At 34.1% G+C, this 26,737-nt stretch overlaps 1 protein-coding gene across 1 annotated transcript in view; it reads right to left on the bottom strand.

The window, feature by feature from the left end:
• opa (odd paired) overlaps positions 1-24,534 on the bottom strand; it is a 354,859-nt gene extending 330,325 nt beyond the window's left edge. Inside the window, exon 1 of the mRNA XM_069820130.1 lies at positions 23,412-24,534. Coding sequence (XP_069676231.1) covers positions 23,412-24,327 — 916 coding nt within the window. The 5' untranslated portion in view covers positions 24,328-24,534. The remainder of the gene's footprint in view (positions 1-23,411) is intronic.
• Positions 24,535-26,737: the final 2,203 nt, after the last annotated feature.

The raw sequence follows: 26,737 nt of genomic DNA on the forward strand, positions 1-26,737 counted from the left end.
ATGTTCTTAAGTAATCCAAAATGCGTCCCTCATCCTTATGTTGTTGATATCTTTGGGCTATATGTTGTAGTCTTCTGATATAAGAAACCCCTAAAACAGGAGTTCTCGAAATTTTTTAGACTGCGCCGTCCTTCACATGTCAGATTTTCCGTGCGACGTTTTTGTACCGAAAACTTAAAAAATGCTCAAATTAGATTTGGTGGTATTTTTTTTTAAGAAAATAGTCATTTAGCCTTCCTTACCAGCTTTTAAAAATACAAAATTGGAATAAAATAAATATCTACACGTAGTGAAAACTTGTATGTCATGTTTCATTATAAACTGCGTTCTAAATTATTTTAGTTTTGTAGCTGCGACATCCAAAACATAGACCGACAACGCACCAGGGCGTCGCGACGCACAGTTTGAGAACCCCTGCTCTAAAAGATAAATGTTGCTCTCCCTCTTGTTGTTTCTACAAATTCACCCTCCATAAATTTTTATACATTTGGAACCTCTATAATTTCTAAGCAAAGATAAGGAAGTAACCTTAGAAACTCTAACGCCCGATTTCTTAAACCTTTGTTAAATTATAACAGTGTGTTATTCCATTTTAACTGTAAACTTAACAGTTTAAGCATTTCTTCAACTACTGTTAGTACAAACAGGCTGTTAAAACCGATGTTAATTTAACTGCCAAATTTCATGCAGTTAAATCATTTAACTCTCTGTTAGCATAGAAGTATCCAATATGGCTGGTGCGTTAGATGCTGAACTTGTATATCTGGATTATTTAGAAAATGATATCCATGAATACATAAACAGAGGGGATGATTTCTGTGATTTGACAGACCAGAAGTTCATACAAAGGTATAGGCTATTTTCTGCCAAGCCTCACTTTTCGCTTTCAACTTAGATCAGTTTGTTTGTTTCATTAATTGATTTATACTGCGAAATAATTTCCAGCAGAAGGTTTCTTTCGAAGGAAAAGAAATTAGTCCCACGATTTTTTTTTGTTCCATTGTTTTCCATTTCACAACAGCAATACCAATACGCCGCTCCACGCTATTGTGATACAGACGAGGAAAGAAGCAGAAATCAAACCGGAGAGAATAGAAAGACTTCTATCCTCTCTGAATCAAATAACGGAAACAAGCGAGAATCGCAATTGTCAGAGTTCAGAAAACAGAAGTGAGCCTGTACTTGGTTATAGGTTATGGTTAAAATCTAGAATCTCTGGTCCTAACAGAGAGTTAACAAACAGAATGTTAAAATGTGAAATGTAAAGTTGAAGAAACGCAGTATTTTTAACAGCAATTCATAATTTTAACTTACAGTTAATTAACGCTATGTTAATTGCATTTTAACAAAGGTTGAAGAAACCGGGCCTAACAGAAACTATTAACAATGTGCACAATGTAATTACAGTAGAGTATGTCAAAATATGTTATGTGGATGTACAAATGAAACAAAGTATGTCAAAGAGCAGTAGGAAAAGTACAGGATGTCAATCCACCCAGAACCCTGAATTAAACTTTGCTTCATTATAAATACACTAAATGAACAAAACTTCAAAAGAACAATAATAAATATCTGCACAAAATATATTTCAGAGAACGATAGCAAATTATCCCACATCTAAACATCGACAGTAAATTCCATAACATCATAAAAATCCTCCAGTAATTCTAGTCGTTTGCTTTTCGTTGTTGAAAAACGTTCCTCCTGTGTTGTTTTCAACCAAAATTTTGGTACCCGACTCTTCACATTCTCCACAGAGAAAAATTTTGGATGGACAAAAGTATAATTGAAATTATTGTGAGGAGGGAGGGAAATATTCAAAGCTTGCTGCTTGCACTCGGCATTTTTTCCTCAAGCTTCTTGGTGGACGTTGTTGGAAATAATTTTACTCCCACCACACTTTCATTATCTTACGCTTATTTTGTCTCAATTCTACAGGCTTATCAGTTTTTATACGAATTTAACAATCAGATTTATTAGAAATTGAGTTCAGCTAGCGAGCGCCCACCATTTTCCAAACTGGTCAACCCAGTGATTTTGCAGCAACACATGACCCCAAATTGGCACTGCCGACAATGAAACAAAGACCGTAGTGATAGGCTTGGGATACTATTACATGGAAACGAAGGATGAAGACGTCACAAACATGTACAGAGGGTCGTGATGAAAGTCATGAGAAACACATTGCTATAATGTCAATTTCAACAATGTAACAAAAACGATTATATGATCATTAGGGCTAGGATTTTTTCTAGTAAGTCAGAAACATTTCTTGGCTTAAAAATCGATAATGTGTTAAATTGGAAAAATCATATTAAAAAAATTACCCCCAAACTAAATTCAGCTTGTTTTGCTATTAGATCCATGCAAAAGATAGTACATATCAATACCTTAAAAACAATATACTTTGCATACTTCCACTCGGTAATGAGTTTTGGAATAATATTCTGGGGAAATTCCACAGATAGTAACAATATATTTCTATTACAAAAAAGAGTAATTAGAATAATAGTAGGTGCCAAATCTAGGGAATCGTGTAGGACTATTTAAAAAAAAAACTACAAATAATGCCCATGGCTTGTCAGTATATCTTTTCATTAATAATCTTCCTCGTATGTTTTCGTGAAAACTTTGTAACTAATTCAACAGTTCATAGCATAAATATACATCAAAAAATGACTTTCATACTCCATCGGCAAGTCTATCGTGCTATCAAAAAGGAGTGGGTTATATGGCAGTAAAAATTTTTAACAGCCTCCGTATCGATATAAAAAATGAAATTCAAAACATAAAATTATTTAGAGCCAAATTAAAGAAGTACCTAATTTCTCACGCCTTCTATTGTGTAGGTGAATTCATGACATTCAATAACATTTCATGAAAATGATACTAAAACTTTGTGTTGTACTAGTACACTATATTCTAATTTTCTCATCTGTATATATTTCATCTAGACTGTGACTATGAATTAAGATTTTATAATAGTATTAAATTTTTTGACTTGTTCCATATTCTAGCTGTAAGCAATGTATGAATACAATGGAATGTTAATAAATACAATACAATACAATACAATACAATAGCCGCTTTAGTATTTATATGTTATGTGATAAACTGAGTGTTTTAAAACATGTTTGTCAGGGCATTTTTTTGCATTTTTTTGCCTGTTTCAACTCATAAGAGCATCTTTTGTTTTATTAGGTCATTTTTTAGGCATTTTCATTTAATTCTGGCCATAATTCCCCATTATTAACGTAAAATAATGTTTATATTCTTTGATATTTTCTCTACATATTTTGTCCGTTAATATCTATATTATTCTGATCGTTTTTCTACACAAATATTGCCATTTTAACATAGTACACCCCATATAATGGATCAGTCAAACCATTTCTTCAATATAAACTTCTCTATGCCTGCTCATTCCAGGTAAGAGTGGCCTTGTGATGGACTACATAAAAACTACATCAGGTAAAATAATTAATTAAAGTGTACTGCTTACAAAAAATTATGTAAAATTAAATAAACTTAAATGTTTGTACTAGAATTTAATTTAATTACTAGTCTAAATATTAAGTGGTACAAAACCTCTTTTCCTACTAAGCCAATTATGTAAGATCAATTTTTAGGGCATTTAAGGGCATTTTTTAAAGATTTTTAGATCATAAATGCATTGTTTTTATAACATTTTTTCATGTATTATAGGTCATCAAAATCCTAGCCCTAATGATCATAATCTACAGACTTTACACTATGTATTGACATAATGTTACGTTATTAACTTCTATCATGTGACCACAGGCAATGTTTTCAAAATGGTCGACAACGATGGTTCGTTTCGACAGCGTGCTGTCATTAAATTCCTTGTTGAAGAAGAAAAATCTGCAGCTGAAATTTACCTCAGACTTCAGCGTGCATACGGAGATGTGTGCATGGGTGCCAGCAGTGTTAGGAGATGGGTGAAACATTTCGAAGATGGGAACACGAGCCTCCAAAGTTGAGCCTCGTAGCGGTCGCTCTCGAACTGCCTCCATGGAACGCAATAAGGAAAGAGTTGACGAGTTCTGGGATGCATTTTGGTTGAATTTCTTCCGCTATATTCAGACAGTTTTGAAACTCCGTCGTGCATTGCGCGAGAAACGCCCTGGAAAGAAGATCATCCTGCAACACAATAACGCGTGGCCTCACACTGATCGTGTCATCGTGAAGAAAAGCAAAACATTTCGGTGGGAAACTCTTGCGTAATCTCCCTACAGTCCCGACTTGGCACCCTCCAACTACCACCTTTTCGGTTCTGTAAAGGAGCAGCTGCGAGGCCAACGCTACGAGACGCTAGACGACATCCGGAAAGCAGTGCGTCAGTGTCTTCGGGAAGATGAAACGGACTTCTACAGCAAGGAATTTTCAAACTTACAGAACGGCGGGAAAAATGTGTGTAAAGAAATAGAGACTATGTTGAAAAGTGACAGAAAAGTCTGTAGATTAAGATGATGTACCTGGTTTGTCTAAAAAATAAAAATTAAGATTTATAATAATGGGTTGCTCATGACTTTCAGTAAGACATGGACTTGGACTATTTTTTGTCGATGGAAGGTCACTCTGTCTTAGCAGAGCTAATAACTGAAGAAATTTCGATTTCGCAAAACAGGTGAGTTGAGCTGTTGTTTTCTCTCGTATATCAATTAGTTTTGTACTAATTCACAGAAAATTTCATTTTGCTTATTTTCCCCTTATATTACTTCTATATCTTTGCTCTAGGGTATGCCATTAGGAAAGTCCAGGGTAACTGAGAGGGTTTGGAATTGAATGGGTTACATCAGCTGCTTGTCTATGCGGATGACGTGAATATGTTAGGAGAAAATCCACAAACGATTAGGGGAAAACACGGAAATTTTACTGGAAGCAAGTAAAGAGATAGGTTTGGAAGTATATCTCGAAAAGACAAAGTATATGATTATGTCTCGTGACGAGAATATTGTACGAAATGGAAATATAAAAATTGGACATTTATCTTTTGAAGAGGTGGTGAAGTTCAAATATCTTGGAGCAACAGTAACAAATATAAATGATACTCGGGAGGAAATTAAACACAGAATAAATATGGGAAATGCCTGTTATTATTCGGTTGAGAAGCTTTTATCGTCCAGTTTGCTGTCAAAAAATCTGAAAGTTAGAATTTATAAAACAGTTATATTACCGGTTGTTCTTTATGGGTGTGAAACTTGGACTTTCACTTTGAGAGAGGAACATAGGTGCTTAGGAAAATATTTGAGGCTAAGAGGGATGAATTTACAGGAGAATGGAGAGTTACACAACACAGAACTGCACGCATTGCATTCTTCACCTGACATAATTAGGAACATTAAATCCAGAAGTGTGAGATGGGCAGGGCATGTAGCACGTATGGGCGAATCCAGAAATGCATATAGAATGTTAGTTGGGAGGCCGGAGGGAAAAAGACCTTTAGGGAGGCCGAGACGTAGATGGGAAGATAATATTAAAATGGATTTGAGGGAGGTGGGATATGATGATAGAGAACGGATTAATCTTGCTCAGAATAGGGACCTATGGCGGACTTATGTGAGGGGGCAATGAACCTCCGTGTTCCTTAAAAGTCAGTAAGTAATTAAGTAAGTAAGTAAGTAAGTAAGTAAGTAGATATTACTTCTATATAAGTAAGTAATTTTATTTGAAGGAAACTCTTTAGGTAATACAATTTATAGGTAAGTAACATTTTCGTCCTGTTTTATAACCGATAAGAATATTATTTTTTGACAAGAAATGCATGTCATTAACTAGAAACCCTAAGTTTCTTACCTGAAGAAATTTACAATTCGAGGTAAAATTATGTAATATTTCTGACTAATATCGATGCCTAAGAAGTGATATCTCATATCTACAAAAATGGTAATTTAGTTTAAACTACATTGTTATTTAGAGTAACTACGTTGGAATTATTATGCTCACAAAATTGCAGAGTTACTAATATTTTGTCCTGGAGTATAAGATCTTGCAAAGCAGAAGCATATAGGCTAAAAAAAATTTGTCTGTTTTGAGAAACACTAATTTTATTGAAGTTTATTTTTTCATTTGAAAATTTACAAATACGAGGCATCACTTCTTAGCCATCGATATGTTTTTAGAGCGTACTTTGAGTCACCTCTTTCATCATATAAATCTGCGGAAGAAAACATTTTAATTAGGCTAAATTTTTACAGCAAATGCTGAGTAAATCGCCATTCTGTCCTGTTTCAATAGATTCGTTAGTAATTACATGAAGAATAACGTCAAATGCTGCTTGCATATGATTATTTCAATTTTTCAAGCATTATGGTAAGTTAATGTAGCGTAAGTCTATTGAATTCCGGTTGTAAAACCGGATCTAATATCCTTAAAAATTAATTATATTGCATATTTGAACTATTCGGATACAATTTGGGAACAAAATGAATTTGGTAAAGAAAAATCATGTACGGATGAATTCTTTACCCAAAATATTAACTGTAAAGAAGGCAAAATTTAGCAGATACACAAGTCGCTTTTCGACAGTCAAGAGAACGAAAATATTTTAATTAATTTATTCATTAAAGATATCAGCTCAAAGAATTTCAATGACCATAAGGGTCCTGACTATAACAAACATGTACAATATAATGTGATATTTGAAACATTAAAGAAAAAAGAAAGTTAATTGTTGAAGACAAATATAAGTGAACATCATGATAAAGTGCCAGTGCTGCAACACTTGATACAAAATATTTCTAGTAGGCCTACCTATACTGTATTTGAAAATAATTTCATTTCAAAGTAAATGGAGAACTACCAATTAGTTTATCAGAGCGGAACTATCAGAATTAATCGCGGATTTCGGCAAGAATGTGGTTTATTTTCCTCTACATTTTATAATAGACATATATAATTATGAATCAAACCTGTAGATTATTACGATATTGCAGTATATATAGTACATAGTATGAACTGTAAGTAATGTAATTAATTTCAAGGGGTTATTCTTTGAGATGTTTCAAACGAAAATGTTGAATGCAAGTTTACTCGTTTTTGCTTCCTTTACGAGATGAAAATTGCTTTTTATATTAAACATTTCACTGCGTGTTTTGGGAAAGCCATTGATTTAATTACCAATATCCTCTGTCAATTTAAGAGCAGTGTATTATGATAATAAGGCTGCTATTACACTATCAAAGTTCTTGACAAAATATGATGAAATATTTTATCAAAGATCTTTGATAAAATATAGGATTTGAGGTATATTACATCACATAAAATAAAATATTTTATCAAAGATAACCTAAAATTAGGAACAAAAGCTCACCTAACACTTGTTCCACAACAGTTCAACACGTGTTCCGAGGATTTGTTGATACTAATATTTACGCGTTAAGTTTACGATTTGTTGATACTAATATTTACGCGTTAAGATTATGATTTGTTGATACTCATATTTACGCCTTAAGATTATGATTTGTTGATACTAATATTTACGTGTTAAGATTATGATTTGTTGATACTCATATTTACGCCTTAAGATTATGATTTGTTGATACTAATATTTACGCGTTAAAATTATGATTTGTCGATACTAATATTTACGCGTTAAGATTATGATTTGTTGATACTCATATTTACGCCTTAAGATTATGATTTGTTGATACTAATATTTACGCGTTAAAATTATGATTTGTCGATACTAATATTTACGCGTTAAGATTATGATTTGTTGATACTCATATTTACGCCTTAAGATTATGATTTGTTGATACTAATATTTACGTGTTAAGATTATGATTTGTTGATACTCATATTTACGCCTTAAGATTATGATTTGTTGATACTAATATTTACGCGTTAAAATTATGATTTGTCGATACTAATATTTACGCGTTAAGATTATGATTTGTTGATACTCATATTTACGCCTTAAGATTATGATTTGTTGATACTAATATTTACGTGTTAAGATTATGATTTGTTGATACTCATATTTACGCCTTAAGATTATGATTTGTTGATACTAATATTTACGCGTTAAAATTATGATTTGTCGATACTAATATTTACGCCTTAAGATTATGATTTGTTGATACTAATATTTACGCGTTAAGATTATGATTTGTTGATACTAATATTTACGCGTTAAGATTATGATTTGTTGATACTAATATTTACGCGTTAAGAATATGATTTGTTGATACTAATATTTACGCGTTAAGATTATGATTTGTTGATACTCATATTTACGCCTTAAGATTATGATTTGTTGATACTAATATTTAGGCGTTAAGATTATGATTTGTTGATACTAATATTTAGGCGTTAAGATTATGATTTGTTGATACTAATATTTAGGCTTAAGTTTATAACACCATGAACGAAGAACAGTATAATGCTTGTTTAGCTAAAATTAGTTCAATTATTACATATACATTTTAATGAAAAAGAAATAGAAAAAGAAACGCCTGTGTTAAACCGTCGATTGCATAACGTGATAAGAGAGGTATCCATCAGAACTTATTGGAAGAGCTACAATGCGAGGACTTGAAATGTTATGCAAATTATTATAAAACATTATTAGCCTATGTGATATAATATTATATTATACAAATTATTTCTTTACATTTAATTTTCTTCACACTCCGATATCAAAATTTTTATGGTAGCAACAGTCCAGTTATATTTACGCTCCGTCATATTTGTTTCAAGGTATAGAAATCTTTTATCAAAGATAATAAGATGCACTTACATTTTATAAAAGATCTTTTATCAAAGAAATTTTATAAAATAAAATCCATTACACTGTCATATTTTACAATAGGGCCTATATATTTTATTAAAAGATCTTTGTCAAAGAACTTTGTTAGTGTAATAGCAGCCTAAGAAATTTGACCTGATCTAATGTAACTTTTCGTACTGAAAAGGAATGTTAAAGTGTTACATTTGTTCGGATCAAATTTCTGCGCATTTAAAGGACAAAACTGAAATTATTTTAATTAATCATTATCATAAAACATTGCTGTCCTAAACTGACTGAGCATATTGGAAATTAAATCAATGGCTTTACCAAAACATGCTAAGAAATATTTCTTATAAAATAATTTTTATATCGGAAAGAAAGCAAAAACGAGCAAAATTGTATTCAACTTTTTTGTTTCAATTACCTTAAAGTATAATCTTCTGAAATTACTGACATTACTTACGGTTAACCCTATATATTGATACTAATTTCGTGTTATATAGAATTTTGTATGCTTTTGATTAGGTTTTACTCGCAGATTCAGAAATTTAATAACAAATAACTCTATTATTCTAAATAAAACAGCACAGTACGTAATTTAATTCTATGGAAAAGGTAGTGTCTGTGTTTAAATATGTCTTAAGATATTATTATAAAGAATCAACTGTTTTGTCTTAAGTATTGTATGTAATTTATGAATGAATCTGAGGCGAATAACATCATTTGTAAGAACTTCAGGTTTCATAAGCCCTAATTATTATGAAACCCTAAAAAAATATCCAAGTTCAAAAAGAAACGAGAGTGAATTTTCTCTTATGGGTGTGAAACCTAGACAAATAAGTAAAGGACAAAACACTTAGAAGAGCGGAATAAGATTATACCAAATGGGACCAAAAATACATTATGCAATAACTTAACTAAAAGTAAACGTTAAATCTTACTTACTTACTTACAAATGGCTTTTAAGGAACCCGAAGGTTCATTGCCGCCCTCACATAAGCCCGCCATCGGTCCCTATCTTGTGCAAGATTAATCCACTCTCTATCATCATATCTCATCTCCCTCAAATCAATTTTAATATTATCTTCTCATCTACGTTTCGGACTCCCCAAAGGCCTTTTTCCCTCCGGCCTCCCAAATAACACTCTATATGCATTTCTAGATTCGCCCATACGTGCTACATGCCCTGCCCATCTCAAACGTCTGGATTTAATGTTCTTAATTATGTCAAGTGAAGAATATAATGCGTGAAGTTCTGTGTTGTGTAACTTTCTCCATTCTCCTGTAACTTCATTCCTCTTAGCTCCAAATATTTTCCTAAGGACCTTATTCTCAAACACCCTTAATCTCTGTTCCTCTCTCAAAGTGAGAGTCCAAGTTTCACAAACATACAGAACAACCGGTAATATAACTGTTTTATACATTCTAACTTTCAGATTTTTTGACAGCAGACTAGGTGACAATAGCTTCTCAACCGAATAATAACACACATTTCTCATATTTATTCTGTGTTTAATTCCCTCCCGAGTGTCATTTATATTTTTTACTGTTGCTCCAAGATATTTGAATTTTTCCATCTCTTCGGAGGATAAATCCCCAATTTGTATAAACGTTAAATCTATCAGGCTAATATCAACATAAAGGAAGTACTGGATAAACAATATTAACAGAGTGTACTTGATAAGATCCCAAAACGACTCTGCGTTACCATGCAAGAGACAGACGATCTATTGGTCGATCGGCAGATGGATCGAGACTTTAATAGGCCACATGATCATGAATAAAAGTTTTCCAATAAAAGAAAAATCTGTTCATGCCCTATACATTAATATCTAAATTACTTTTCTCGATTAACAAAGATGCTGTAAACGTATTTTCGTAAAAATCTCAAAGTCTATTATTAGCAGCATTGCAATTCTTTCCGCTTTAACTTCATGTAGTGAGAAAGAAAAAAAACTGAGCCCACCATTGGCGAAAGCAATTGATACGGATGTTTTACAGAAAACGGATGTAGGTAAATTCTCATTTTTAAATAGAACTATATAAATGATTGGAATGGCCTACCTGCAGCGGTCTTTGAGGGCTGTCCTGCCTTAAGGAGATTCAACAATAACTTAAAAAGTTGTGTATAAAGTGCAAATTAAAATTAAGGTGGCATTTAACATTTAATTTTTTAAGGTGACATGTATTTATTTAGCCTGACGAGTTACTCCCTTGGTTTGAATTGTAAATTATTTAAAAATAGCGTGTAAGAGAGCCTTAGACTAGAAATGTTTAGCTTAAATGTAGTTCTGTTTATAAGTATGCATAAGGGTGTAATTATTTGAAGGGTACACGAGAAAAACGAACAATGTCACATTTCCATTCAGGGTGAGGTGATGATCTATTTCAGTATATTACTGCAAACTTTATTGGTGCTTCTACTTGAAATGGAGGAAATGATGAGTGTATCCGTGGTTTTAATTCTCCTTTCCAAATTTTGGTAAAAATAACATTAAAGTTTATAGTAATACAGTGAATTAGATAATGACATCACCCTTAACAGCATTGTGACCTTGTTCGTTTTTCCCGTGTACCCTTCATTTGTCTTATTTGAACTGTTTTATCAGTGAAGCGAGGTGAGTCAGTGAAGTTATGGTTTTACAGTGCAGTGAATAGTTCCGATCAGTGATAATTTATAGCGTCAATGAAATGTGTTCTATAGTGTCAGTGAAATGTGTCCTAAAGTGTCAGTGAAATGCGTCATAGTGCCACTACAGTGAGTGAGATGAGAGTAAAGTGAAAGACTATTGAAACTTATGTAGGGCCTATACATATGTAGGTTGTATTGTACTGTAAAATTAGGTTATTTTATGTTTTATTATTAGTTGTAATTATTGTGTTAAATTGTATTGTGTACTCTTATTGTATTTGTACGTAATTGTATTGTGTATTGTATAATTGTATTGTGCATTCTATAATTGTATTGTGTATTGTAATTTTATTGGGTATTGTTTATATACCACTGCCATCGGGTTCTTGCCCACTTGCAGTGTAAATAAATACATACATAACGTACTAAAAATAAACGAAGGCAAAAGAAATGGATCTGGTGCATTATATGGTCAATGTTCTGAAATTTGTGGAGCAAATCACAGTTCATACCTATCGTAATTTAAAGTATTTCAACAAATGGTTTTATTAACCGAATTCTAAAAATAAATGAATCATCACATGACTGAAAGCAAACAATGCTCTCTTAAACCAAATTATAGTAATTTAGCAATTACTTCTGATGAGAAAAATTTAGTTAAAATAATAACATTAGACTATCTTGTCAAGACAGAATTATTCAGTAGAGTATTTTTCTATTCCACAAATAATAGGCTACATCTTTAAAAGTTTCACTATCGACTTCAGAAATGTACGCTAAACATAAATTGCTTAGACCTCGTACACATCTTACTTACTTACTTACAAATGGCTTTTAAGGAACCCGTAGGTTCATTGCCGCCATCACATAAGCCCGCCATCGGTTCCTATCCTGTGCAAGATTAATCCAGTCCCTATCATCATATCCCACCTCCCTCAAATCCATTTTAACATCGTGCACATCTTAATGTCCAATAATATCCAATATCGGAATTTAATTTAAATAATAGGCTATATTTGTTACTTCGCAATTCAAGCTTTTTCATTTTTGTTATGACATATGAATTGAAGAGTCCACTGCAAGAATGATGGGTGTCACTTTCTTATCGAAAATGAACCAAGACAGTCAATGCATAGCTTAAGCCATATAGAATGTACATACAGAGTTATATGGCATTAACACTGATAGTCATTGTCCAGTAATGATCGGAAAATCACAGTTAAGCTTTGAGCGCTAAGCATTTCAAACTTTCAATTGCTTCTCCTGCAAAATGTATTCAAAATGACATCCATCATTCTTGCAGTGGACTCTTCAATTGTAACGAAATATTATTCATGTTAACACAACGGGAAGGATAAATTAAGAAATCTGAAACTTAAAGAAGCACAGTGCTGGTTTTCTAAATTAATTTCAGAACATCAGCAACGGTAACAAATATAAATGACACTCCAGGGAATATTAAATGACAGCGTCTTGCCATCCTAACGGCAAACACCAGCCATCTCCTCCTCGCCCCGTTCCGTGATCACTTGGTCAAATCTCCGTCCCCCTCTCGTATGTTGTACCTAAGAGGTTACGTCCAATTTCGGCTTCCCCTTCAAAATTTTCTAGAGCTCCTCCAGTGGAGCAGCGTAACCCAGAGTGAGACTAGTGGCCAACAGGCTTGGAGCTCACATATTTAGTTTTGTACAGCCCCCAACCCCTTGCAAGGACGCGTTTTGCGTACCTTTTAAATTTGTCCTCCCAATTCTCTTTCGATTTTTCGAATATTAAATGCAGAATAAATATTGGAAATGAGAAATGCCTGCTATTATTCGATTCAGAAGCTTCTGTCATCCAATCTCAAAATTTACAAAACAGTTTCATTAGGCCTAGTGGGTTTTCTGTATGGTTGTGAAACTTGGACTCTCACTTTGAGAGATGAACAGAGGTAAAGAGTGTTCGAGAATAAGGTGCTTAGGAAAATATCTGGCGCTAAGAGGGATGAAGTTACAAGGGAATAGAGAAAGTAACACAAACGCATTACTGCACGAATTGTATTCATCTAACATAATTACGAACATTAAATCCAGATGTTCGAGATGGGCAGGCCATGTAGCAAGTTTGGGTGAATCCAGAAATACATATATAAAGTGTTAGTTGAAAGACCTGAGGAAAAAAGATCTTTAGGGGAGGCCGAGATGTAGATGGGAGGATAATATTAAAATGGATTTGAGGGAGGTGGGATATGGTGCTAGGGACTGGATCAATCTTGCTCAGGAACCGATGGCGGGCAAAGAATCTCCGAGTACTTTAAAAACTATTTGTAAGTACACTATACTATTCGATTATTCGGTTTCTGCAGCATTTGGTCCCATTTCAAGTTTGTATTAAGAGAGTAACCTGGATTTTCTGAATAATTACTTGCTTCAGTTTTGTAGTAAGTTACTAATAGATAAACGTTTTTAGATATTTCCATATACAACAACCGATAGGATTGATATCTGGTGATCGTGGAGGCTCATGATGCTATTTTTAGAAGTGTTTCTCAGTGGTTCTTTTACGGAATTATGAATATAAGATGGGGCAACATCTTTAATAAAAGTTATATTTTCGATTTTTGCATCCGGAGAGACAAAACCATTATTTTCTGGTATGAATTAGCTAAAAATGTAATTAACTCATCTAATAATAGTTTGAATTAATGTTTATTTAATTTGCCATAGCAACAATAATGAATCAATTCAAACCGAAGTTGCTATAAAATATTCTCCTTTCTTTTGTGTACGTTCAAAATTGTATTATTATTTTTCTAGAAGCTTACTTTTTAATAAAATTACGGGGCCTTGCAAATATTTCGTAAATTTTGAATTACTGTATAGTGGAAGAAGAATGCCAGCATTAACGAATGCAGCCTATAGCCTGTAACTTATCAGGTTTAAATTAGCAGTGATTACAGGCTGGATTTTAAGGTTTTTAGCTTTTAATGCTGCCTACATTTATAAACTATTTATTCTACAAAATAACGGTATCTCTTCATAACAATACAGTTACATAGTCTAGAAAAATATAATTATTTCACAAAACATTCCCATGCCAAAACACTAAGATAAAAAAATTACATAGAACATAATAATAAGCCTTGCTGAAGATTAGACAAACTGACATAATTCGCATGGTGTTCGGGTAATTATGTAACTTGATCATATGGTTTCACATATTAAAAAAAATTAATGTTAAGAATATGGTGTACCATATTACCTATGTTTATTATTGCCTCACTAACATTACTTATCCAACTTTCGTTATGTTTTATGGTCTAGATATTAATGTACTAACTATGTAACCAATTGTATTCAATTAGAATTAGAGTCTTGCTGGGCGGAAGAGAAGGCCTACTGGCCTTAGCTCTTAGCTCTGGCAGATTAAATAAATAAATAATAATTATTAAATTATTAAAATAGATGTAGTAGGTAGGCCTATACCTAAAAACTTTCACATTAACAAATTATATAGGTTATAAGCCTAAGACCTGTAGGTTCAATTCATAGGTAAATACCTCAAAGCATCGTAGAAAATGTAATACCTATGGTTCATATTTATGCAAATAAAGTTACAAATACGTTTCGTAACATTCATTAACCTAAACACAAAATAATATGCGAAGTAACGTCAAGAAGATTGAATTAAAGACATGGTCCATGTATATAATGCCTGAAAATAGCTATTGATCCTTTGCGTGTTTGTTTTTAAAATAATGTGTTTAATCAGTGCCTACAGTCAGTGTATTGATATTATATCTCTTTGTTGTTACCTATTGCTTTAAAAAGAATGTGTTTAAGCTAATTTTTCTACTATTCCTTTACTGTTTACATTTGTTTTTAAATATTTTGTATTGCCCCTACTATTATAATATTCCCCTTCAAGAATTTCGTTATTCGTTAGTTGTAAGTCATTACCTGTGTTATTATTTTAAGCATTGTACTTGTTCCTGAATCATGTATGTAACTTGTAACTGTAAATCATTGCTTGTAATATCTCTTTATTACTCTTAACTGTTCCATTGTCCATGAATTAAGTATTAATTTGAAAGTGAAAGTCAAACTTTGTTATATTAATGTATTATTGATTATATTTTTAAGGTCGTGTATTTACTCTGAAACGGTTAGACATTCTTGTATGTATTTTGCATTGATTATTCCTCAAACATCTCATTAATCTTTAACAGGATCCATTCTTTCATTAAGGTGCATTCTTCTACATAATTCATGTGAATTGTAACTGTGACCACAATTTTATATTATAATTTTACTATAGCTTTTTGGTTATAAATATGTATTTTGATGCCACTATAACCCTAATATACCTCAGGGTGAAATAGGGTTTATTAAATTGGATAATAGAAAAAAAAATTGTTCTCATTTCAAAAAATCTAGTTTCGTAGGATCTACTTAGGCTATTTTTAAAAAGCTTCCTTGTATCAGATACATTTTGTCTGTCTTAGAAAATAATCGCAATTGGCTTCAATCCACGCTTCTCTTTATGATTAATCAGAAGTCTATAGATAATCAATCCTGATTATCTCTCACTATAGCGGCAGCTAAAGATTTGTTTTCCGTTGAAATAACCTAAAATTAATCTTCAAAGTTCCGAAAATTTTAAGAACTTAATATTGAAATGAATCTATTAATTAAAAAAATCCAATGCATAATACAAATATTGCATGTCTCAGAAAACTTACTTTATTGTTTTAATCTACAGTATTTTCATCTTTGTAACTATCCACAAGCTTATAGAATTTAAGTCACATGCATTCTATACGTAAACAGAAATTATAAATAGTTGTAATTTTAAACTTTTAATTATTTCAAACACAAGTCTACGGTTTCGAAAACAAGATCTTCATTTTGGAACTCTTCACCGCTAAAAAAAAAAAAACCTTCAAGAGTTAGCCAACACTTGATTGGCTTAGAAAATCCATTTTATTTTCCTACAATCTAATTTTCAGTTTCCTCATTAGATAATGAAATTTCCTTTCCATACAGCAGACATGTTGCTGTCATTATCGCAGCTAGAATTAAGCTTCTATATTAGGCTATAACTTACTGTAAAGCTGTAAGTGTAAAGGAAAAAATAATACGACATAAACGAAACCGCACAAAGAAGAGGGCGATTTGTTGTTCCTCGTAAATTATTAAAACAAAAACTGAGGGCTATACACTGCCCTACGCTTCTCAGCCATCGTATGAACTAGTCAATAAACCTATTGTTTTCGTCGAAGTCCCCAGATTTGTTCCGAGTCCAGTTGGGATTTAAAATAGGCTGAAGTTATTCGCAAAAATTATTTGTGTTATCTTCAACTGGAATGCAGACGAGCATAACTACAGTTTTAAAATTTCAAACTCACAGACAGACCTTTGTTTACATTCAAGTAACGACAATATTTCATCTATTTTTACATAGTTTTATTTCCATATCTTATAAACTCTATATAAGTTAACTCTTTACCATTGCATATAAGAAACACGTCATATTTTACTTTCAGAAGGTTGGTTGGTGAGAAGGACATTGATGGCAAATTCATTCTAAAGTGTCGATGAATTTAGCAATATTACGTTTTAGATACTATTTTGTTTTAACCTAATGTAATCGACAAATCTGTACATTTTAATCTCATTTTATACTATTTCTTTTAACATTTTTAACCTGTTTTTGTGATTATCTGGTGATTGTATATTTATTTTTTATTTTATTTCTACATTTATTCATATTGTAGCAGTCATGCATTTTATATTTCTACTCTGATGTTGTCTATGGCTATTAATTTGCTGAATGATATTAAATTCATCTATCTATCTATTCTAATTGCAGTTAAGATTTACATAGTTATGACGCAAAATAATTTCATCGTCCAGTATTTTTCTTAAATTAACAATAATAAAATAAATTCTTTTCTTTAATTAACTTGTAATTTCGAATTAGTCAATAAACCTATTGTTTTCGTCGAAGTCCCCAGATTTGTTCCGAGTCCAGTTGGGATTTAAAATAGGCTGAAGATATTCGCAAAAATTATTTGTGTTATCTTCAACCGGAATGCAGACGAGCATAACTACAGTTTTAAAATTTAAAACTCACAGACTGACCTTTCTTTACATATAAGTAACGACAATATTTCATCTATTTTTACATAGTTAGTTAGTTTTATTTCCATATCTTATAAACTCTATAACTCTTTACCATTGAATATAAGAACCAAGACATATTTTACTTTCAGAAGGTTTGTGAGAAGGACATTGACGGCAAATCCACTCTACAGTGTCAATGATTTTATCAATATTACGTTTTAGATACTATTTTGTTTTAATCTCATGTAATTGACAAATCTGTACATTTTAACCTGATTTTATACTATTTCTTTTAACATTTTTAACCTGTTTTTGTGATTATCTGGTGATTGTATATTTATTTTTTTATTTTATTTCTACATTTATTCATATTGTAGTAGCCATCCATTTTATATTTCTACTCTATGGCTATTAATTTGCTGAATGACATTAAATTCATCTATCTATCTATTCTAATTTCAATTAAGATTTACATAGTTAAGACGCAAAATAATTTCATCGTCCAGTATTTTTCTTAAATTAACAATAATAAAATAAATTCTTTTCTTTAATTAACTTGTAATTTCGAAATAGTCAATAAACCTATTGTTTTCATCGAAGTCCCCAGATTTGTTCCGAGTCCAGTTGGGATTTAAAATAGGCTGAAGTTATTCGCAAAAATTATTTGTGTTATCTTCAAATGGAATGCAGACGAGCATAACTACAGTTTTAAAATTTAAAACTCACAGACTGACCTTTCTTTACATTCAAGTAACGACAATATTTAATCTATTTTTACATAGTTAGTTTTATTTCCATATCTTATAAACTCTATAACTCTTTACCATTGAATATAAGAACCAAGTCATATTTTACTTTCAGAAGTTTGTGAGAAGGACATTGACGGCAAATCCACTCTACAGTGTCAATGATTTTAGCAATATTACGTTTTTAGATACTATTTGTTTTAACCTCATGTAATTGAAAATCTGTACATTTTAACCTGATTTTATACTATTTCTTTTAACATTTTTAACCTGTTTTTGTGATTATCTGGTGATTGTATGTTTATTTTTTATTTTATTTCTACATTTATTCATATTGTAGTAGCCATGCACTTTATATTTATATTCTGACGTCGTCTATGGCTATTAATTTACTGAATGACATTAAATTCATCTACCTATCTATTCTAATTCCAGTTCAGATTTACGTAGTTATGACGCAAAATAATTTCATCGTCCAGTATTTTTCTTAAATTAACAATAATAAAATAAATCCTTTTCTTTAATTAACCTGTAACTCTGTCCGTAATGTCTATAACACGAATGGTGTTTAAGAACTCGGGCGAGTGTGCCATTGCATTAAATTCACACAAAGTTTCGTATTTCTAACTAGTTCACACATTCGGATGAGACACAGAATGTGAATAAGTTGGGCATGTAAAAATCTGCCCAATCTATATATATATATATAATTTGAACTGGTAATGGAAATTACGGGAAAACGGCTGAACGGATTTTAATAAATGACCCCTCATTTTGAAGCTTAGAACTCGAAATTTTTCAGAAAAATAGTAGTTTTCAGTGAAATGTCAATTTTTCAACATAATTTTCCTATTTTCCAAAATCCATCTGTCGTCAGTTTTGAGAACTAGCTAATTGCATTTCAGAATAAAACAAAACACACATTACAGTAAACAATATTACACGAAAGCCATGATCTGCAAGAATGCTGACATATTTAGAGCTCAAATTAATTTGGTTATTAAAAACTTAACTTACTAAAAATAATTTACAGGTTCGATTCTGTGGTGTGTAATTTTCTGGGTACAGCTATGTATTGGATATTAAAAACTACAAAACTTGAGGTGGTTTGATGACATTATTACCATTAGAAATTAAATATTATTGTAGTTAATGCCATGATGTGACTATTTTTCATTAATTATAGATATTAATGCTATATTGATGATATGAAAGTGAAACGTTTTGGGGTTGTATAAGTAGATGTAGAGAATAACTTAAATTAGATTTTGATTTCTATATTTTACTGAGTGGCGACTATATAGTAGGCCTATATATAGTATATGTTACTGAAAGCTATAAAACTTACGTAAGATAATATTATTAAAAATCAAATATTTTTATAGCTATTAATCAAATGGAGTTTGATCTTTTTCATATATTTAATGGCGGTGTGGTGTAGATATTTATATGCGTGGTTCTCTTCAGTATTGGCTCGAGAGAGAGTATCTTTCATTATTATGGAAGCAAATAACTTTCAGAATGTCTGGTATTCTTCATTGAAAATAAATCTGAAAAATGTTTATTTGAACGCCTAATGAACTTAGTTTGTAGCATTTGCTGCACAAGCCACTAGTATAAATATAAACGCGTGGTTTAAAAAATTTATAATGTTAAAATATATTTTTGGAACTGTCACCGCCATTTAAAGACAGGTTACTGTTCATATAATATACCAAAAACATTTAGTTTTCCATTTGTAATTGGTAACTTTTCAAGTGAGCCTACAATTAGCAATTAGTTTGTTGTCTTCTATGTGACAATGTTATCTGTTGTACACACTTCTCTACATTTAGAAAATAAAATATACCGATTAAGTATAAACATTGGTTTAGTAACAGAATATAATTCTGTACTTCCAGTTAGCCTTTGTGTTAATATGAGTCATTTAAATGATAGAACAACTCAGTTGTTGGCAGTGTTATTTACGTCAATGTAGCAATAACAATGTTGTCTGCAAACTTCGTTTATCTCTACGTAGAAGTGTGATTTTGAAAATTAGAATACTTTAGTCGTTGGGTCTATTGTTTACAGCTGTAAAGAACGATATGCTCTACTTTAACCTACACGTCTTTCATCGAAAATTAAATATTTCAACCGCTTCGATTAACAACAACAATAGGACTGTATTTCATATTTAGTTAAACGTAGCTTATTGAAATAGATTTTTATTCATACATTTCATACATTGGAAATGTTGTTTACATGTATTTTACATTGTTAATTAGTTTACATGTCAGGATCTCATAAAAAATAGGAATTATATCAGCCGTCAGATCGGTTGTTTACATTAGAGTAGCAATAACGAAGCATTTCAAATGGGTACAGCTAGCCTGCATGTTGGAGTCTAATCGAAAACAAGAATTATTTTAGTGGTTTATCTGTTGTTTACATTAGGAGTAGCAACACCAAAGTATTTTACACTTCCAGAGACTTGTAGGCTATAGGCCTAACCTACGAGACACGATTTAAATAGACTTTTATATTGTCAGTTGGCATATAGGCCTACGTGATACTACGGCTTAATTTGAACATATCATTTGTTGGACCAGTTGTTTCAAATAGAGTAGAATGTTACACTTTCAGTTAGCTTAACTTATATAATGTTGGGCCTGTTTCTTTATATAGTAGAGTAGAATTTTACATTTTCAGTTAGTTTACATGTCGGACCAGTTAATGTTTATAATAGAATACAATTTGAACATATCAGACTTTGGACCTGTTGTTTACAGCAGAGTAGTAGTTAGCCTATAGGCTATTTGAGACTACGATTTGAAAAATTGCAACTATCAGACGTTTAAAATATTATCTGTAGTAGAGTAGTTAACCAATATAATACTATTTGAAAAATTGGAAATACCAGACGTTGGACCTGTTGTTTACACTAAAATAGACGATAGTAGTTCGACTATTTTTGAGACCACAATTTGAAAAATGTTAACTAACAAACGTTTAAACTATTCTTTATAGTAGAGTAGTTAACCAATATTAATTGAGATTACTATTTCAAAAACTGGAAATAGCGACGTTGGACTTGTTTACACTAAAATAGACAATAGTAGTTTGGCTATTATTGAGACCACAATTTGAAAAATTGTAACTATCAAACTTTTAAACTATTCTTTGTAGTAGAGTAGTTAACCAATATTAACTGAGATTACTATTTGAAAAACTGGAAATACCAGACTTGGACCTGTTGTTTACACTAAAATAGACGATAGTAGTTCGACTATTTTTGAGACTGCGATTTGAAAAATTGTAACTATCAAACGTTTAAACTATTCTTTGTAGTAGAGTAGTTAACCAATATTAATTGAGATTACTATTTCAAAAATTGGAAATACCAGACGTTCGACCTGTTGTTTACACTAAAATAGACAATAGTAGTTCGGCTATATTTGAGACCACAATTTGAAAAATTGGCAATACCAAACGGTGAACCTGTAGTTTACACTAAAATAGACAATAGTAGTTACGCTATATTTGAGATTACAATTTGAAAAATTGAAAATACTAGACGTTGGACCTGTTGTTTACAATAAAGTAGACAGTAGTAGTTAGTCTATTTTGGAGACTATTTGAAAAATTTGAAATATCATACGTTGAACTTATTTACAGTAGAATGGCTCAAACAACCCTGTGTATGAGACAACAACCTGAACAATTGGAACATAGGCTTTGGATCTGTTGTTTATGGTAAACAATGAAGTTTAGTCTGTAGGCCTATCTTTTATCATATACGCGACAATACGATTTCAGAAATTAGTAGGCCTATATTTCTTCAGCCGTTGGACCTGTTGTTTACATTGGAGTAGCCGTAATAATTTACTTTACATCATGTTAGGTCTAATGTCTGAGTCGTTTACGGTACTTCAGTGGCTGATTTGTTGTTTACATTAGAGTAGCACCAGAAATGCAATTAGCCTACAGATAAGAGTCGTGTATTTGTAAGTACAATTACGCCAATCATTAGATTTGTTGTTTGCATTATGAACGCGGAATTGGGTACTAAGTTCTTCCATTACAAATAAGTTTGAACGATCTTCCATACTACCCCTATTTCACTTACGCTTTGGTCTAAGAGGATAAACTCCAGAACATGGATTGCACCCTTTCCCTCTTACTTCAAAATGCCAACCTTGTGCACACAAAATAAATTATTGGCACTGAAAAGTGCCTTTTGGTAAATATAATGATGCGCATTCGACAAACGCAGACAAATCTGCTCTTTTTAGTATTTTAAGACATAATTTGGTAGGTGCAAAATTCCAACCTTGTGCACACATAATAAATTATTGGCACTGAAAAATGCCTTTTCGTAAATATAATGATGCGCATTCGACAAACTCAGACATATCTGCTCTTTTTAGTATTTTAAGACATAATTTGGTAGGTGCAATCCGTGTTCTAAAATTTTCCCTAAGACTCTGAAGATTGGAAGGGATGATTATTGGTATACACTGCACATTGGTCCCGGATTTGTTGTTTGCATTATGAACGCGGAATTGGGTACTAAGTTCTTCTATTAGCCTACACATAAATAAGTTTCAACGATCTTCCATACTGCCTCTATTTGACTTACTCTAAGATTCTGAAGATTTCAAGGGATGATAATTGGTCTACACTGTACATCGGTCCCGGGTTTGTTGTTTGCATTATGAACGCGGAATTGGGTACTAAGTTCTTCTATTACACATAAATAAGTTTCAACGATCTTCCATACTGCCTCTATTTGACTTACTCTAAGATTCTGAAGATTTCAAGGGATGATAATTGGTCTACACTGTACATCGGTCCCGGGTTTGTTGTTTGCATTATGAACGCGGAATTGGGTACTAAGTTCTTCTATTACACATAAATAAGTTTCAACGATCTTCCATACTGACTCTATTTGACTTACGCTAAGATTCTGAAGATTTCAAGGGATGATAATTGGTCTACACTGTACATCGGTCCCGGATTTGTTGTTTGCATTATGAACGCGGAATTGGGTACTAAGTTCGTCTATTACAAATAAGTTTCAACGATCTTCCATACCACCCCTATTTGACTTACGCTTTGGGCTAATATTCTGAAGATCTGAAGGGATGATTATTGGTCTACACTGTACATCGGTCCCGGGTTTGTTGTTTACTCACCGGTATGCGTCCGCTTGTGGATCTTGAGGTTCTCGGAGCGGGCGAACACTTTGCCGCAGCCGGGGAACGGACACGGGAAAGGCTTCTCGCCCGTATGAACACGAATGTGATTCACGAGTTTGTACTTGGCCTTGAACGGGCGGCCGTTGCGGGGGCAGCTCTGCCAGAAGCAGGCGTGCGTCGTGCACTCGGGTCCGCCGACGTGCTCCACCGTCAGATGCGTCACGATCTCGTGCATCGTGGTGAACGTCTTCCCGCACGTCTTCCTCGGCACCGGCTGCTCGGGTTCGATCCACATGCAGGACATCTCCTGCTTGACGGGTTGCCGCATGTACCTGAAGAAGGCGCCGTGGTGCGGCGCGTGGTGAGGAGCCATGCCCGTGATGGCGTGGTGGTGCGCGTTCATCGCCGCGAACTGGTGGTGCGTCGGGGCCTGGTGGTGGTACGGGTGGTGCTCCCTCGCGTACACGTCCATGCCCAGCCTCATGTGGTGGTTCAGGTGGTGGTTCGCGAGGGGCTGGTGGTGGTGGTGGTGGTGGTTCAGCTGCGGCGCCGCGTCGTGGTGCGGGAACAGCACCTCCGATGCGCCCCCCGTCGCCGGGGGCACGGGCGCCGCCGCGAACTCGTGGTGGTGCTCCCGCCGCAGGAGGAAGTCCCTGGCGGCGTAGCCGGCGTGAGGGTTCAGGTGGTGGCCCATCGCCGCTGCGTGGTGGTGGTGGTAGCCGTTGGCTGCCTGCGGCGAGAAGTGGTTGTGGTGGTTGGCGTTGGAGCCGATGTCGGCCGTCGCCGCGCCCCCCGCGCCCGGCATGGCGCCCCCGGGGGCGATCTGGTTCTGCGGGGCGCCGGGCGGCGGACTCATCTTGAGCCCCATGGTGGCCAGGTGGTGGTGCGTAGTGTCCATGAACGGGTTCAGCATCTTGCCTGTCTCCTCACACGCACAGTTTTACTACGCACTCGCAGTCTATCTCGGGCAGCCGGGCGTCGATGCCCGACGGTGGACGACCCCCCCGGCGAATATCATCTCTGACACGAACACATCACGATCACACGCGTACACTTCGCCCCCCGGTGTAGCCGGTGCTGCAGAAGTCCAGGAACACGACGAGGTGGGCAACTGTTAGACTCCGACTTCTCAGCGGGACTGAGCGCACCACGCAGATCGCTACAACGACGCGGCGGGCTCCGGGGGCGGGGACGGGCGAGCCTCCCATTCGCGGGCCCCCCGCCGGCCCGACAAGGACCCCCGCGTATTGGCGGGGCCGCGGCCAGGCCGTCATTGGTCGCACCGCGCTCGCTCGGCCAATGGGCCGCCGCAGGATGGGCGGGGCTTGCGCCCCACTGAGGCGCAGGAGTGCGGCCCACGGGGCCCGAGCCGTTGGGCGCGCGCCCCCCCGGTCAGTCGAACGAGGGACTCGCTGCGCGCCGGAGTGCTTCACGCTGGGCCCAACAACCCCACGCGGCTCTACAGCGCAATCTTGACCGTGCAGCACCACCATTACTGTTGTACTTCCTCCTGCTACCGCGGTAATTGTGCAATGTTGGTCACTTGGCTGTGGTAAAGCTAATATTGACGTTTGGAAACCCTCAAACAAAATGTTAGCCCTCACACCGCCATTGAAATAAAGTAGGCAACTTTGTTTTTACAAAGAAAAGAAGTTATTTCCTAAGATATAGCAATTAAAAATTCATATCCTTCTCTTATAATGCCATTTAGAAATTGCACACAACGTAAACTTATCTCTCAATGAAAAGGTAAATCCTTACGTTTATGACACTGTTACGACAATCGAAGGAAAACGTTTTTACTGACATATTGATGAATTACTTATCCTCATTTTGCTAAGATATAGCAAATAAAAATTCATATCCTCTTATAAATCCATTTAGAAATTACAGACAATATAAACTCATCTCTCAATGAAAAGGTAGATCCTTACGGTTACGACAATAGAAGGAAAACGTTTTTACTGAAATATTGATGAATTACTTACCCTCATTTTGCTAAGATATACTTACTTACTTACAAATGGCTTTTAAGAAACCCGAAGGTTCATTGCCGCCCTCACATAAGCCCGCCAGCGGTCCCTATCCTGTGCAAGATTAATCCAGTCTCTATCATCATACCCCACCTCCCTCAAATCCATTTTAATATTATCCTCCCATCTACGTCTCGGCCTCCCTAAAGGTCTTTTTCCCTCCGGTCTCCCAACTAACACTCTATATGCATTTCTGGATTCGCCCATACGTGCTACATGCCCTGCCCATCTCAAACGTCTGGATTTAATGTTCCTAATTATTTCAGGTGAAGAATACAATGCGTGCAGTTCTGTGTTGTGTAACTTTCTCCATTCTCCTGTAACTTCATCCCGCTTAGCCCCAAATATTTTCCTTAGCACCTTATTCTCAAACACCCTGAACCTATGTTCCTCTCTCAGAGTGAGAGTCCAAGTTTCACAACCATATAGAAGAACCGGTAATATAACTGTTTTATAAATTCTAACTTTCAGATTTTTGGACAGCAGACTGGATGATAAGAGCTTCTCAACCGAATAATAACACGCATTTCCCATATTTATTCTGCGTTTAATTTCCTCCCGAGTGTCATTTATATTTGTTACTGTTGCACCAAGATATTTGAATTTTTCCACCTCTTCGAAGGATAAATCTCCAATTTTTATATTTCCATTTCGTACAATATTCTGGTCACGAGACATAATCATATACTTTGTCTTTTCGGGATTTACTTCCAAACCGATCGCTCTACTTGCTTCAAGTAAAATTTCCGTGTTTTCCCTAATCGTTTGTATTTTGCTAAGATATAGCAATTAAAAATTCATATCCTCTTATAATTCCATTTAGAAATTACAGACAATATAAACTTATCTCTCAATGAAAAGGTAGATCCTTACGTTACGACAATCGAAGGAAAACGTTTTTACTGAAATATTGATTAATTACTTACCCTCATCTTGCTAAGATATAGCAATTAAAAATTCATATTCTTCTCTTATAATTCCATTTAGAAATTGCAGACAACGTAAACTTATCTCTCAATGAAAAGGTAGATCCTTACGTTTACGACAATCGAAGGAAAACGTTTTTACTGAAATATTGATGAATTACTTACCCTCATTTTGCTAAGATATAGCAATTAAAAATTCATATCCTCTTATAATTCCATTTAGAAATTACAGACAATATAAACTTATCTCTCAATGAAAAGGTAGATCCTAACGGTTACGACAATAGAAGGAAAACGTTTTTACTGAAATATTGATGACTTATCCTCATTTTGCTAAGATATAGGAATTAAAAATTCATATCCT

The sequence above is a fragment of the Periplaneta americana genome, chromosome 3, assembly GCF_040183065.1.
Source record: "Periplaneta americana isolate PAMFEO1 chromosome 3, P.americana_PAMFEO1_priV1, whole genome shotgun sequence".
NCBI classification, from domain to species: domain Eukaryota; kingdom Metazoa; phylum Arthropoda; class Insecta; order Blattodea; family Blattidae; genus Periplaneta; species Periplaneta americana.